The sequence below is a fragment of the Chlorocebus sabaeus genome, chromosome 20 (assembly GCF_047675955.1).
Source record: "Chlorocebus sabaeus isolate Y175 chromosome 20, mChlSab1.0.hap1, whole genome shotgun sequence".
NCBI lineage: Eukaryota > Metazoa > Chordata > Mammalia > Primates > Cercopithecidae > Chlorocebus > Chlorocebus sabaeus.
Window position 1 is genome coordinate 11,430,650 of NC_132923.1, and position 15,025 is coordinate 11,445,674.

The 15,025-nt window shown below is 46.0% G+C and overlaps 1 protein-coding gene across 3 annotated transcripts; it reads left to right on the top strand.

Annotated features, from left to right (window-relative positions):
• Positions 1–1,329: 1,329 nt before the first annotated feature.
• On the top strand, positions 1,330–12,107 carry S100A10 (S100 calcium binding protein A10). Of its 3 annotated transcripts, none has more exons than XM_007977149.3 (3): positions 1,330–1,596; positions 8,794–8,946; positions 11,698–12,107. In XM_007977149.3, the coding sequence occupies exons 2-3, from the start codon at positions 8,815–8,817 to the stop codon at positions 11,857–11,859; spliced, it is 294 nt and encodes a 97-aa protein (XP_007975340.1). In that variant the 5' UTR covers positions 1,330–1,596; positions 8,794–8,814; the 3' UTR covers positions 11,860–12,107. The 3 variants fall into 3 exon arrangements, with proteins under 3 accessions (XP_007975340.1, XP_007975339.2, XP_037853862.1); XM_007977148.3 differs by lacking the exon at positions 1,330–1,596 and adding an exon at positions 2,701–2,826; XM_037997934.2 differs by lacking the exon at positions 1,330–1,596 and adding an exon at positions 2,768–2,885.
• Positions 12,108–15,025: the final 2,918 nt, after the last annotated feature.

The window sequence follows — 15,025 nt, forward strand, 5'->3', positions numbered from 1 at the left end:
AGATGAGTAGGGGTATGCAAACCCATGCACTCCCATTCTAAACCCAGTCGCACTGCAATCCCTGCAACAAAAGGGATTCAAGATTTCCTCCACTGGTGACTGTGACCCGGGGACTGGGAAGTACTGTATACAGGAAGATCTCGAAGAGCTGTCCCCTTGAATAGTCAGCACCAGGATTGCAGGGAAAGTAATAGCTGAAATCCAAGTTGGGTTTTCCTGGCAACAGCCAAGATTAGTCAGAGGTGGCACTTGGAGGATTCCCCAAGTCTGCTCATTCCTTTGGGATCACTCATTCCTCCCAAGGCCTCCCGTGGGAACAAAGGAAAACCCCAGAGTTTGGCACTGGGCTCTTTTCCACCAACAGCTGCTAGTAGTTTGTATTTAACCCTAAGTGACAATTAAAATAAAAGGGGGTGAGGGGGAGGGGCGAGGAGTTGGTAAGTATCTCCTAGGAAACACTTAGATTTTCTCTAAATTTATTCCAGAAAATTATTCTAAAGGACTTTTAAGGACCACAGCATAATGCCTTGGAAACTTAGTTTTTAACTTTTTTTTTGAGACAGAGTCTCACTCTGTCGCCCAGACTGGAGTGCAGTGGTGCGATCTCGGCTCACTGCAACCTCTGTCTCACGGGTTCAAGCGATTCTCATGCCTCAGTCTCCTGGTGGCGCGCACCACCACTCTCGGCTAATTTTTTTTATCAGTAGAGACAAGGTTTCACCATGCTGGCCATGCTGGTCTTGAACTCCTGACCTGAGGTGATCCGCCCGCCTCGGCCTCCCAAAGTGCTGGGATTACAGGCGTGAGCCACCGCACCAGGCCAGTTTTTAACACTATTAGCCACAGTGAAACTGAACTATTGATCAAGTGAAGCCACATAAAGAGGGGTAAATCCCCTGTTCAACAAAAGGTTTGTGACGCTCTGGGCGCTGACAGGCCAAACCGCACCCTCCCTGAGGCACCTCGCGGGCCGGCGGGGCGGGGAGCCCGGCTTCTGGGGAGGTGCCGCCCCTCCACGGGTGCAGGCCGCCGAGACCCCCGGAGGGACCTCCTAGGGCTAATCCGATAGTGCCTCTGAGGTTGATAGGACTCCACGTGCCACTCCCTGCAGGGTCATCCAGCAAGTAAGTTCTAGACTCGGTGCCCACAGAGCCGGTTACCTCTGGTTCTGCGCCAGCGTGCCCCACCCGCAGGACTGCCGGGTTCTTTGATTTCTACACTTTCTAAAACCAAACCCGAGAGGAAGGGCAGGCCCAGGGTGGGGATGCCCTGAAACATTCGAGAGCAGGACCGTTTCTACTGAAGAGAAGTTTACAAGAACCCTCTGTCTGGGGCGGGCGAGGCCTCAGCGAGGCTGGTCCGGTAGCGAGGGCAGGGTGTGGGCCGCGCGCCCGGGGTTGGGGGAGTAGGGGGCAGGAAGAGGGGGAGGAGACAGGACTGGGGAGCGCCCTGCTGAACGCCCGCCAGGCTCCACCCGCTCCCGCGCCACCTCCCTCTCCCCACCCGCCGCACGTACTAAGGAAGGCGCACAGCCCGCCGCGCTCGCCTCGCCGCCCCGCGTCCAGCTCGCCCAGCGTCCGCCGCGCCTCGGCCAAGGTGAGCTCCGCGCGGCCCACGCTCCCCTCCTGAGTAGTCCCCAGCCCCGGACCTGCTGCCCGGGGAAACCCCCGCACCCGGCTTCGCTGGGCGTCCCGGGCACCGCGGGGCTGGGTGGGGAGCGGCTGGTGGGGAATCCACTGCTTAGTGCTCCGGGCCACACCCAGACGAGGCCAGCAGCGCCCCTTCCCGGCCCGGGCGCGGCCACCCCCAGAGCCACCCGGACCGGAGGAGGGGACACTTGTTCATTAGGAGGGGACCGTGGTGTTGCAGCCCCTGAACCTCTTCCCTCCTCCCTTTATGTTTGCCTTGCTTTACTCCCACCTTTCCTGCTTTCCACTCGTCTCTCGGGTTACCGAACCCCTCCTGCACGCCCCTGCCCTGGCTGGCGTGTTTCTTGGTGGGTTCCGCCCGCAGGCCGGGTCTGTATGTTCGTACGTCGCCCCGGCTGGACGGCCCAACCAGGCGCGGGTAGGACAAGTAGGCAGCTGGGGGCGTCCCTTCCGTACCCCTTAGTCCCTCGGCCAAACAGGCGTTTCAGGTTGGGGCTTCCTGTTGTCTGCTCGACGGGAAGGGTCTTCCTGCTGAGGGAGGGAGGTCCACTTGTTTTCTTTCTAAAGCAGTTTGACTGGGATGTGTGGGAGAGGGCCCTGTGTGACGTGGTTTCTCTACTGAAAGGGTTCCCCTGCTATCTTAATAAGTGGAACCAGAAAGAGATGGAGGAAGAGCAGGCTTGATGAAGGATCTTCCAATCATAGATTAATTTGGCCCGGCGCAGTGAGACAGACAGACGTGCCATTGGTACTTGGTTCACCACCTGTGCTTTGGCCGAAGGAATGGCGCTGCCCCTAGCTGTGGACACTGCTGCCCTGTCCAGCCTTAGTCCAGCTCTGCCTAAGTGAAACCAGGAGTTCTGCCTTTTTGGCTGGGGGTGGAATGCAGAGCGCTCCAAGCCAGGCCCGCACAGGGGAGCCCTAAGCCAGATTCTGGGATGCATTAAGCCCACCCCGCCTTCCGCCCCCACCCGGTTCTGTCCCTGCGAGAGCTTCTGCAGGGCGTGGTTAGCACAAAGGGCTCCAGGATTCTCCTAGTGGTCTGAGGCCTGTGACTCAGCTGTGAGACCATGTGGGTGTGGCCGGTTGCAGATACTCTCGGTGGATGATTTGGACAGAACACTCCCTGAAGGAAAAGGAGAACTGTGCCATCTCAGAGGGCATTTTCCAAGAGGAAGTGAGTCACACCTGGACTGGCCGCCAGTCTGCAGGAGAGGTTTCTTGACTGAATTGCGGGTGAGGGCAGATAATTAGATCTGTAGGGCCTTGGCGAGACCGCTTTTCGTTATCGGCCAGTATGCGCCTGGCAGCCTGCGTCAGCCTTACTTGGGAGGTAGCCTTTCGGGTTAAGAGGTTTGCAGTTGTTGCGGATATTTTTCCCCAGAAGCTTGAGTTTCAGTCTCCAGGAGTGAAGTTTTATGTTGTGTGTTTTAGGTGAGGCCAGGCTCATGGAAACATCCAGTCAGTGATCTTTGCCTCCAACATGTTGCAGCAAATTGCAAAAGATAATGCCAGGGGTTGGAGTGGGAATGAGTTCATATAACTTATTGGAAGTTTCTTAATCAGCCCTGCCCCCACAGATTCCTATCCAGTTTCTGTTTAATCATCCCTTGCAAATGGTGTATTTGTTCCTTCACAGCCAGAGGGTAGTTTCTTCACTGTGGCCCTTGATCCACCATTTGGAGTTTCTTATTTCGGTTCTTCCAGTTTTTTTGGTCTACTGGGCATGAAGCAATTTTTGGGTCTCACCCTGCTTTCTAGGTGATGCTCTTCCTAGCTTTTCTCAGGCATATCAGATAGGCCCCTTTCCTCTAGTGTGCTGGCCTCTGGCCAGCCTCCTAAGCAGCCACTCCAGTGAGGTCAGGCCTGAGCTGGGTGGAGCTGAGACTGTGTGCCTCCCTGCTTTCTACTGACAGTTCAAAAAATGTGACTTTTGTAGAGCACAACCCACTTGGTATACCCTTGGACACAGTCCAGTCTTTTAAAGCATAAAGTTGAGAGAAACAATGGAATTCTTTCAGGGTTATAATGTATAAATTAGCACTCAAAGTGCTGAGAAAGCTGGACTAAAATTTTAACATCTTAAGTTTCTCATTTTTCTGGGGACTTAACAAATTTAGGAATCTCACATCAAAAGCAAAAAGAGAATTTACTTCTTTTAAACAATTTTCAGCACTTTCTATCCCTTTACTAAATATGTACCACCCATCCTACCAAAGGATTTAACAGCAGTTGTGACAATAGCTATGTTGGTGATCAAGATGATGCCTGAGCATTCTTTAAGGAAAAATTGATGTACTCGGTTAGATTGGAGGAGGTTTCTTCCAAGATCTTTCTTCCTATTGAATTGCATCTGAAACTTTACTTTGCTGCCCAGTTCTTTAGTGGGCAAGTTTTATTTGGTGAGAGGTGAGAGAGACAGGCTGGATCCAGATCCATTGCTTCAACTCATTTTTCCTGAATTTCCTTCAGAGATCAAATTCAGGAATGCCTTCTGGGTTCAATTTTTAAAAATCCAAAATTTCTAAAGCGAAAGGAAGGAAACCTCAAACATTTTAAATAACAGATGTTTGTTTTTACTGATGCTCTGCCGTTTATTTTCTGGGTGGGCTGTAAGAAAACTAGGGTATGGACAAGATACAGAGGAGCAAAGAGTGAGTCCGACTCACTCTTCAGAAGTGTCCTCTTTGAAACTGCAGCCAGGATCTGGGCATAAGTCCAAAGCAAACATTTGAGATTGTTCAGGAGCAGATACTTTTCTGAGGAGGACTCCTGCTTCCCTGCTACTCCCAGGAAAACCAAAATACATTATTATCAATTTCTTAACAATTCATTGAGCAGGCTCTATGAGGGCTGGGGCACTGGCTACTGGGACCCTGCTCAGAAAACCTGCAATCTAGGGAGGAAAGAAACAGAAACACAAATAACTAGAATTCAGGCCAAATGCTTTAATAATATTCTGTTAGCTGCTGAGCTCCTCAAAGGCAAGCACCATGGAGAGCTTTGTATGTGTGCGTGGGTGCATGTGTGTGTGAACACCCTCATGTCTAACACCATGTCTGGGACATTCAAAGTAGGTGCTCAGGGTAGGAGAACCAAAAATGGAAAATTGAATTCCTCCTATGGTAACTACATTTGTGAAGTCCAGAAATGTTTTCTGTAGAGAAAACTGTAGAGAAAGATGTCTCAGCCTCCCTTCCTAAGACCTGTTGCTCAGGCAAACGTGTAGAGGGCATGTATAGGCATCAGAATAGAATAATTCAATAAAAGGTGAGTGGACAGCAAGGCTGTTATATCCTGTGGAGCTCAGCAGTAAGACAGCAGCACTAGAAAAGCATAAAGTAGAAGACAGGATGAATGAAACATGAGAAAACAGCAAGTGTTAGAAGAGAAGGAGCACAGTCATGTCATTCTGACTAGACCTGTTTAGCAGGACACGTATTTTTCCTTTTGCATATGGAATGTGCACTCCTGTGTACTCTGCTGTTCCGTTCATAGTTAAACACTTTTGGGGCCCCTTTCCTGGCCCTTCCCAGCTCTCACATTGTCCTCCTGAGCTCTGAGCTACAAGGGCTTTCAGCCTAGTCCTGGGTAATGACACCTGTACCTCAGCTACTGCCCAAGGGATCGTGTTGTTCATTTATGCACATAACAGTTATATAGTGCTCCATGAATAAAAGCAGAATAATTGGTAGTTCTTGATCAAGAGAAGCTTAAATCTCAGTCAGACGAGTAAACAATTAAATGGAATTGAATGTTTCAGGTACAAGAGTAAGTTATTGGGAATAGAAAGGACACTGCTGCCTCTCAACCCCAGCCCCGAGCCTCCTGTCAAAGTGTATCTAACCAGGATGCAGGAAGCCCACATCTGCCCAGGAATAGAGCTTGCAAGGTGGCTAGGTGAGGGTGGAAATGCCAGATTGAAGTCCTTGAAGAGCTTCAGTTTTAGCGGCTAACAGTCAGTGTTGCAGACAGCCCTGCCCAGGCAAGCCCTACCCAAGAACGGAGGGCCAGGCAGGGCTGACTCAATCGGGTAACTGTTGGCTGCAGTCATGATTCATCCTCTAGCCAAGAGAACAGTTTTAATCACAACATTTCCCCCTTTCCTTTGTCTTATTTTAAAGCCAGTGTGCAGCTCCTTCAAAACAGAGTTCCTTGCTGTGGCCCTGGTCAGTGCCCTTTGGGGCACTGGTTACTGAGGAGACAAAGGCTTCTTCTCTCCTGGTTTTCAATGCTATTTTCACCTCCTGGCTAGCCCCTGCTCTGCTTCCTTACTGCAGAAGGTCTACTGGACACATAGGGAGTCAGCTGGCTGCAGTATTCACAATCCATCCACTGAATAAAACCGCTGGGGGAGGAGGGGAGGGGAGGACCCAGTGGAAGAAGGATGTAACTTCAGAGAGGGAAGCTCCATCACTTCGTAATGGCTGTGGGCAAGAGAGACATGGGACTGAGTGACTTCAGACCTGAGCACTCACTTGCTCTCTTGAAGAAGATACTCAAGGGTGGCCAGGATTTCCTCAACTGACAACTTGTATTTCTTAGGAGCTCCTAACTTCGCCTTTTTAAAATTTAGAGGTCCTTACCCTGCTGCATTCCCTTTCTTAATTCTGCACTTTCCTTCTGCCCTGTCATCTGAAAAAGGTAAACTAGGTACCCCACCCAGTTCCAATTTCCGGGATCTTTGGGAATTGATCCTGAAGTGCTCTGCTGCTCTGAACTTGAGCACAGTTATTTTTAAACCTCTGTGGTGTCTGACTCCTTTCCTGAGTTATTTAAGAACTGGGGTGAGATCCCATGTCCTTCTCCCAGAGGTGACTCGCCCAGTTCAGTTCTCTTAAATTGCTGGACTTGGAGTACCAATCTAGGCAAGGCAGACTCTCTGTAAGCCCACTGCCATCTGAAGCCCATATGAGGGATGGGGGATGAGCCAGATCTGAACTGTGTCAGAAGAGAAGGAAAAGGGTGTGGTTCCCCCGGAATTCATCTCACAGCAGACCCTGAAGCATTAATTTGCAGCTCTCTCCAAGATAACTAACTGCCTTTCAGATGACTCATGCCAGATTCTGATTTATAGCATTCTTTGGCCTGCTGGTTCCCATACTTTTCTGGAGATTAATGGGTAGAATTTACAATTCTTAAGTGTTAATTGCTCAATCCTCATGTTTACCAACTCCACCTTCTCCTCTGTAAAAGAAAGCATTTGAGAATCAGTGTTGAATAGGCATCTCTCAGAGACAGGAACCAGACCAAATTATGTCTCAGGTTCCTGTTAGAGTTCTTCAGCAGAGGAATCTGCCAGCCCTTCAATCTAAACTCAAAGCATATTCTTGTGATTTATTTATTTTTATTTTTTAGTGCTATATTACAGTCTCCATTTGTGTTCACCTGTTTCCTATCCAGTGGTGATTTTAGATGATATTAGCCAAAGCTTATCTGCTCTGGCCAAATGATTCCTTCCAATTAAGCCAAAATTCACTGAGGTTCTATTAAGTACCACATACTGGGTCTTGATGAGACATATACCCCTAGTTCATTATACCTGAATGTAATGATCTGACATGTTTCCTTTCCTTTCTTATAAATGCTTCATGATGAAAGCTCTTGCTCTCCCAGTGTACCCCAGACTGTGAGAGCAGCTCATCTGTCTAGTGTCACTAAAAACATAGAAGACCCTCAAATGAGTTAGGTTATAGTATTACTTGTTGCTTCTCAAGTGAACTAGACAATGGACTTTGAGTAGTTTTTTATTTGGGTAGAGCAACTGCATTTTACTGCCAGAGATGCAACTGTCTTTATTGCAATAAATAACAAGTTCAGAACTTTAGTAAAGAATACATTTATACCCAGCAGATAAATTCATTTGTAAGCAGATTTCTAAACCCTAGAATCAGACTGAACCAAGTTACCATGTTAAGCTTAGAAGGTTGAAGTTTTCATATTCACCAGGCTTGACTGTGTGTATTGTTAGTATCAGCCATATCTAAGATCCCATTTACTAGTGCCAAGAGAAATTATGAACTATCTGTTCTTTCAGTAGGTGCTTTGTCAGTTAAAAAGAGGAACACTGGGCTGGGCGCAATGGCTCACGCCTGTAATCCCAGCACTTTGGGAGGCCAACGTGGGCAGATCACCTGAGGTCAGAGTTTGAGACCAGCCTGCCCAACATGGCAAAACCCCATCTCTACTAAAAATACAAAAAATTAGCCAGGCGTAGTGGCGGGCGCCTGTAATCCCAGCTACCTGGGAGGCTGAGGCAGGAGAATCGCTTGAACCTGGGAGGCGGAGGTTGCAGTGAGCCAAGATCACACCACTGCACTCCAGCCTGGGCAACAAGAGCGAAACTCCATCTCAAAAAAAAAAAAAAAAGAGGAACACTGATCTTGCTTTTCTAAATGATTAGAGTTTCTGTTCTTTATTAGGTTATTTATGCAAATTAGCTGGAGTTAGATAAACCCCTTTATTTACAGCACCAGTACCTGAGGTGTCTATTTCTACCAACAAGAGACCCAGACTGGGGTGGTCTGGCTCTTAGATTCATTCACTGAATTTTAAAGCTGGAGAGGATCAGATGAATGATCTCATCTCCATCATTCCAATTATCCTAAAAAGGTTGGCAATACATATGGCTTAAAAGTTAATGTAAACCCACCTAGATGAACCTGGAGGACAGTATGCTTAGTGAAATAAGCCAAGCACAGAAAGACAATTACCAGATGATCTCACTCATGTGGAATCTTAAACACTGAATTTCATAGAACTGAAGAATAGAGTGGGCTGGGGTGATTGCACTGGAGTGATGTTGAGGCAATGTTAGTCAAAAGATACAAAATTTCAGTTAGGAAGAATAAGTTTAAGAGATCTACTGTACAACAATGTGACTGTAGTTAATAACAATGTATTGTATTCTTGACAAATAATTAGAGTGGCTAAGTGTTCTCACCACAAAAGTGCTAACTATGTGAGGTAATGCATATGTTAATTAGCTAGATTCAGTCATCCCACAATGTATATATACCTCAAAACATCATGTTGTACACGTTAAATACATACAATATTATCTTTCAATTTAAAAAAAAAATAAATTCATAAAGTCTGCCAAAAGAAGTTAATGTAGACCCTGTTTCTTTACATCCTTTAATAGGCTTCAACAGACCACACCAAAATGCCGTCTCAAATGGAGCACGCCATGGAAACCATGATGTTTACATTTCACAAATTCGCGGGGGATAAAGGCTACTTAACAAAGGAGGACCTGAGAGTACTCATGGAAAAGGAGTTCCCTGGATTTTTGGAAGTAAGTGTTGAAAGGCTTACAAAGAACCAGACATAAAAGTCAGTGCTTCTAGGCCTTGGTTCCTTTTCCTTCTTGTTTCCATCCCTTCCCTGTGGAGGTCACCACTAGTGAATGAATGAATGTAGTCACCTGAAGGAAGGAATGAATGAATGAGGTCATTCATTCATTTATTAAATAATATTGAGTACCTGCTATTTGTAAGATACCGTTGGGGAAATAGAAAGTAATGAAGACACAGCGCCAACCTTCAAGGAGCTTACAGTCTACAAGTGAAATAAGACTACATACAAATAACTACAATGTGAGCTGTTTGTTGGAAAATCCCATCTGGTTATCTGTGTCTGTTGTGATGATGTTGGGGATAGAGTTGGGAGAAAGAAAGCTTTTCACAAAAGAGTAGTCAACCAGAAAATGACTATCTTCAGGTCCAAAAACCTGGTGGTGGAGATGCCACATCCTGGTCACATTCCATTTTGAGCAACTTGAATCTCACTTCTTAAATCTCTTCAGATAAAGGGATTGTTTTTTCTTTTTCTAATACTGAAAGGAGCAGTGTCAGTCATCTACTGAATAAGAGGCACATATCACTCCAGAAATAACTGCTTTTCACGTAATAATGCTCTGACAGCACAGGAGCAGTTTGAGTTTATGTCTCACCTTTGACAGACTGAGAGATGCACGAAGACCGAGAAGAGGACTCTGCCATTAGCTCAGATACATGACTCAGGACATGGGGCCACAAGGCACAGTTGTCCTTTTATGTTCCAGGTTCTTGAGAGATGGCTGTTGAATTCAACTGAAGGTGAAACACTGCATGACAAAATAGTAGGCTGAAATGCAAGCCCTTCTTTCCCTACCAAAATTGTAGTCACCTGAAAGGATTGTTTCTGTGCTTGGTGTTGAGTAATGTATTAACCTCTAAAGGGTGAGAGGAGATACGGTAAAAGGTTAGGTCGTGCCTCTTGTCATCTGCCTCGTAAATAGCACATTAGTCAAGCCCCTGACTCCTGCAATCAATAAACACGAGGCTTTTTAGTATACTATAATTCACATAGCATCAATATCAGTTAAATAAGCAGATATAAATAGCCTAACTGCTCTCTCAGAGAGTTATTACCTAATGCTATCCCAGAATGAGCTGGAATATGCAGGTCCTCTGCTTTTGTAGAGTCCTGTGATGTAGCCCCAGACCAGGAGTTAGAAGATCTGGCTCTGCCTTAACTAACAACGGGCAAGTTGCTTCAGCTCTCTAGTCTTCAGTTTCCTCCCCTGTAAAATTGGAGAAGGCTGGACATAATTATCTGCAAGGTCACTTTCACTTTCTATGATCAGTCAAGACAAGCATTTAAGACGCAAGGACAAAATGTGCTCATTGTAAGCCTGCCCGTCCTATGGACAAAGGCATTCTCAGTATGCTAAACACTTGTTAAGAGTGTTGTTAGAATCCCAAGTGAGTATCACATAAGACGCAGACCCTTTCTTCCTAAAGGTTTTGTGGCATGAGACACATAAAGGGTATATGTAGTGTGGAGCACTAAACATGGCAGGGTGATTTATTCCAGGCACAGAGTCATAATTCCGGAAACACCTACACTCACTGCATTAACAGAGCATTTTGTTTCTAAAGTAGACCCCTTATGTCATCCAGATTGCACTCATTCTGACCACAGCCAGGAAGCTGAGGGTGAGGCCAGAATTAGCTGAAACCCACCAAGAGCTGCATAGAGCAGATTTAGCTAGAGTAGGAGTTTGCAGTGCTTATGTGGGAAATGCTGCTGCTATACTTTTAGGAATTTCCGAGTGCTATTTAGAAACATCTAGTGCACACTTGAAACACTGTGTATCATTTCCCTCACTCATGAATATAGTCATCAGAATTCATAAATCCTTTACCTAAACAGGCCATATTTCTCTCTCTGGTTGATGGCATGGACCCTACAGGAAAAAACCACAGCTTACCACTTCTGACCAGCATCACTACAAAAACGAGTGATGAAGCCAATCACCATGGAAGCAAGATAAAATCAAAGGGGATCTTGCCTTCCCATCTCTGTCCCACACATTCTTACCAGGCACTGAGAGCCATGGGGAGTTTAAGACTCCATCACACATACTCTTTTTGAAACTGGTCCGATCTACAACATCTGGTGAAGAGTATAGGATGGCATAGACTTACCAATTCAAAGAATGGAAGAATTCTAGAAACATTATAGTCCAACCTCCTCAATTCATCGTTGATACACAAAGGCCCACTAAGTGGTTCACTCAGCATGACGTGGCTAATACAATATGAAGCCACACTAGCTTGGCCTCAGCTGTGCCAAGAAGAATGAGAGCTGTCTTCTCCAAACCTAAAACAATCCATGGCATCATTAGCACTTCTTTAAAATCCATAGGACAGTGATCGAAAACTCACTCCCTAAATCCAAAATATCTTTTCATAAGGAGTTTCCTTTGCAAGGGATTTGACCATGCTATTGGGAATAAAATTTTAATAAGAGAATGTAAGTTTAAACCACAAAATGAGGAACTTAGGGTGGTTCTTAGGCAGAATCTAACTATGAAATTTCTGAAATGCTCCCTCAAGGCAAAAAAAGAAAAATACATTTAGATGACCTCCAAAGGTTGCTTATGACCTAAAACAAGAGCTCAAGTAATTGGGAGGTATGTACACGGTTCTCAGCAGTACAAATCAAATAAGCTCATCATTACAACCTTCGATATTTCTTGCCTTTGTTCTTTGTTTTTCAGAATCAAAAAGACCCTCTGGCCGTGGACAAAATAATGAAGGACCTGGACCAGTGCAGAGATGGCAAAGTGGGCTTCCAGAGCTTCTTTTCCCTAATTGCGGGCCTCACCATTGCATGCAATGACTATTTTGTAGTACACATGAAGCAGAAGGGAAAGAAGTAGGCAGAAACGCGCAATTCCCTCCTCCCCTGCAAGAGTTGTCCCAAAGGGTCGCTTGAGGAATCTGCCCCACAGCTTCCCCCATAGAAGGATTTCATGAGCAGATCAGGACCCTTAGCAAATGTAAAAATAAAATCTAACTCCCATTTGACAAGCTGAGAAAGGAAAGTTAAATACCAGATAAGCTTTTGATTTTTGTATTGTTTGCATCCCCTTGCCCTCAATAAATAAAGTTCTTTTTTAGTTCCGAATTTGAGACAGAATGTTTGCTGCTCCCTCAGAAATGCTTGTTCCCCAAGAGGCAGCTTGCCAGCACACAGTAGAGCTTTTCTCACAGAACTGGCAAAATGAGAAAACACTCTTCATTCAGGATTGGAGTCTGACTTCTCTAATTGTTCTACCCTTGTAGCTGTGTCTATTTGAAGGATTGGGAGAAGGCTCTACAGGAATATGTTCTAAGTTTATAATTACTGGGCATAGTTTTGCCCAGTTAAATCAGTGCTTTTCTAGCCAGGACTTTGCATGCCTGCAATGTCTGAATCCGTTTTTCATAGCAAAGTGTCAGCAAACCTAAGGCAAAACTAGGAGAACCAATCGAGGAGAGGGTGTAGCTTGACACCTTGGTAATAACATCACATTAGTATCTATTAAGTCAACTCTCAGATGTCAGGAAATACGGTAGGCATGACTTATATACGGGGCAGTGCATTTTTTTTGAAAATGAAGTGTCAGTACTAATGTCTTGACAGACAATGCAAAATGTTTCTCCTAGCCCTTTTTTTGTGCCTGTTAGGCACAGGGTGTATGTGCATCACATGCTATATGCTTACGAATAACACAGTACTGTATGCTTTTATGGAGAAGTGATACATGACTTCCATGAATTGGCACATAGCATTGTTCCAAGTAAATTAAATAGGTCAAAGAAGATGGAATATTTACTTTTTTTTTTTTTTTTTTTTGGAGACGGAGTCCTGCTCTCTGTTTCCCAGGCTGGAGTGCAGTGGTGTGATCTCAGCTCACTGCAAACTCTGCCTTCCCGGGTTCACACCATTCTCCTGCCTCAGCCTCCCGAGTAGCTGGAAATACAGGCGCCTGCCACCATGCCCAGCTAATTTTTTGTATTTTTAGTAGAGACGGGGTTTCCCCATGTTAGCCAGGATGGTCTCGATCTCCTGACCTTGTGATCCACCCGCCTCGGCCTCCCAAAGTGCTGAGATTACAAGCGTGAGCCACTGCACCAGGCCTGGAATATTTACTTTTATGACTGGACACGTCAATATAACTCTGGGAAAAACTTCCATCTCACTCTGGGAAAAAGTGCAATATAAGGTAATTGATAGTGACAAGGAAAAGCATGCAAAGAGAACAGGATAGTTCAAAACTAGCTTGGTAGAAAGAAATCCATAATAAAACAAAGTCAAGGAAAACATTCCAACGATTTTATCTCCGTCAACAAATGAACAATGTTTTTTTTTTTTTTTTTTTTTGAGACAGAGTCTGGCTCTGTCGCCCAGGCTGGAGTGCAGTGGCCGGATCTCAGCTCACTGCAAGCTCCGCCTCCCGGGTTTACGCCATTCTCCTGCCTCAGCCTCCGGAGTAGCTGGGACTACAGGCGCCCGCCACCTCGCCCGGCTAGTCTTTTGTATTTTTAGTAGAGACGGGGTTTCACCGTGTTCGCCAGGATGGTCTCGATCTCCTGACCTCGTGATCCGCCCGTCTCGGCCTCCCAAAGTGCTGGGATTACAGGCTTGAGCCACCGCGCCCGGCCCAACAAATGAACAATGTAAAACAAATGATAGCTTTGCAGCTGAAGCATTGTATCAGCAAGTTTACAAAGAGGGGTTTATTACAAGAGTATTAATGAAGGAGGGGAGTTGATAAGTTAAAGGAAGTGACTCTGGATTGACTCCAGGAATGACTTCCAAACCCATGCTACAGAACTGGGCCGCCAAGGAGCTGCTGGCTCAGGAAGCTGCCTGCTGAATGAGGAGCCATCGCCATAGCTGGCTGCTCCAGAACCACACCACCATGGCACAGTCTGCACAAGCAAACTCACATCCCATCACCCTCCCTCTTTCCACATATGGCTGGGCTCTCATATCCAAGTCTCAATCAGGTGCAGATGCCTCAACCACAACAAATTCCTAACCGCAAGGGACTCGGTGAAATAAAGTTCTAACATTTTCCAACCTTTGCACACCAGCGACTGATTCTACCACAGTGACAATTCCAATCCTACGCAAAGTCTTCCAACCTGGAAGTTAAAGAAGTTGTGGCTCTAAGGAAAGGAGGCTCTGGAAGATAACATCTGTAATAGATACAGAGTCCAGAAAACAACAAACTGGCCCACCACAGAAAGGCAATCTCACATCCATGAGAATTTGTGTCAGTCCAGATTCACCCCTTTGGCTTACCTGCCTCCTGGGCAACTGTGTTTACTGGGTATTAGGAAGATTAGTGGTCAACTCACAAATGAACAGGGAAAATTATAAGAGGGAGATATTATTATGCGCTCACATGTCCTGAAATCTATAGCAAACTTTCACACTCTAAGCCTCTTTTACCTGAAAACAAAAACACAACTATCCCAGGAGGAGGGAGGCTCTCAGTGTAGGAGAAAGGAAGCATCAACTCCTCTTCACAGTGGGTATGTAGATTCACAACAATTCTGAAGCAATGTGTTATTCCCAGCAAATTACCCCAGACTCTCATTCAGAAAGGCACCCAGTGCCAGGGAATGATCTGAGTCACTGTATTTGGGATGGATGTGTATGTGTGTTTAGGGGAAGGGTTATGACACCTTCCTCACTTTGGCCTCATTGCTCAAAGCATTTAGTAGGGAGCTGTATGAGGAAAATAAAAATAGTATTTATGGCTTGAAATCCCACATGGCTCTTTGTGCCAACAAAAACACACGGATCCCACAATCTGACCTGCTGAAACTGCTGTCTAGGCTTCAGGGGTTGCAGCCCAATGGCTCCCAGGGGGAAAAACTGCCATTATGCCAACAGTCATCGAGAGGAACCATCTGGAAAATTCCACTCATTCTGCTGCATGGCTGAGTTGTAAAAAGTAGATCCCGCCCCTCCCCACACCCAGTTATGAAAAAAGAATGAACAGCAGTGCAGAAAGTCAGTTTCAAACACGCTACAGAGCTGACCCTGAA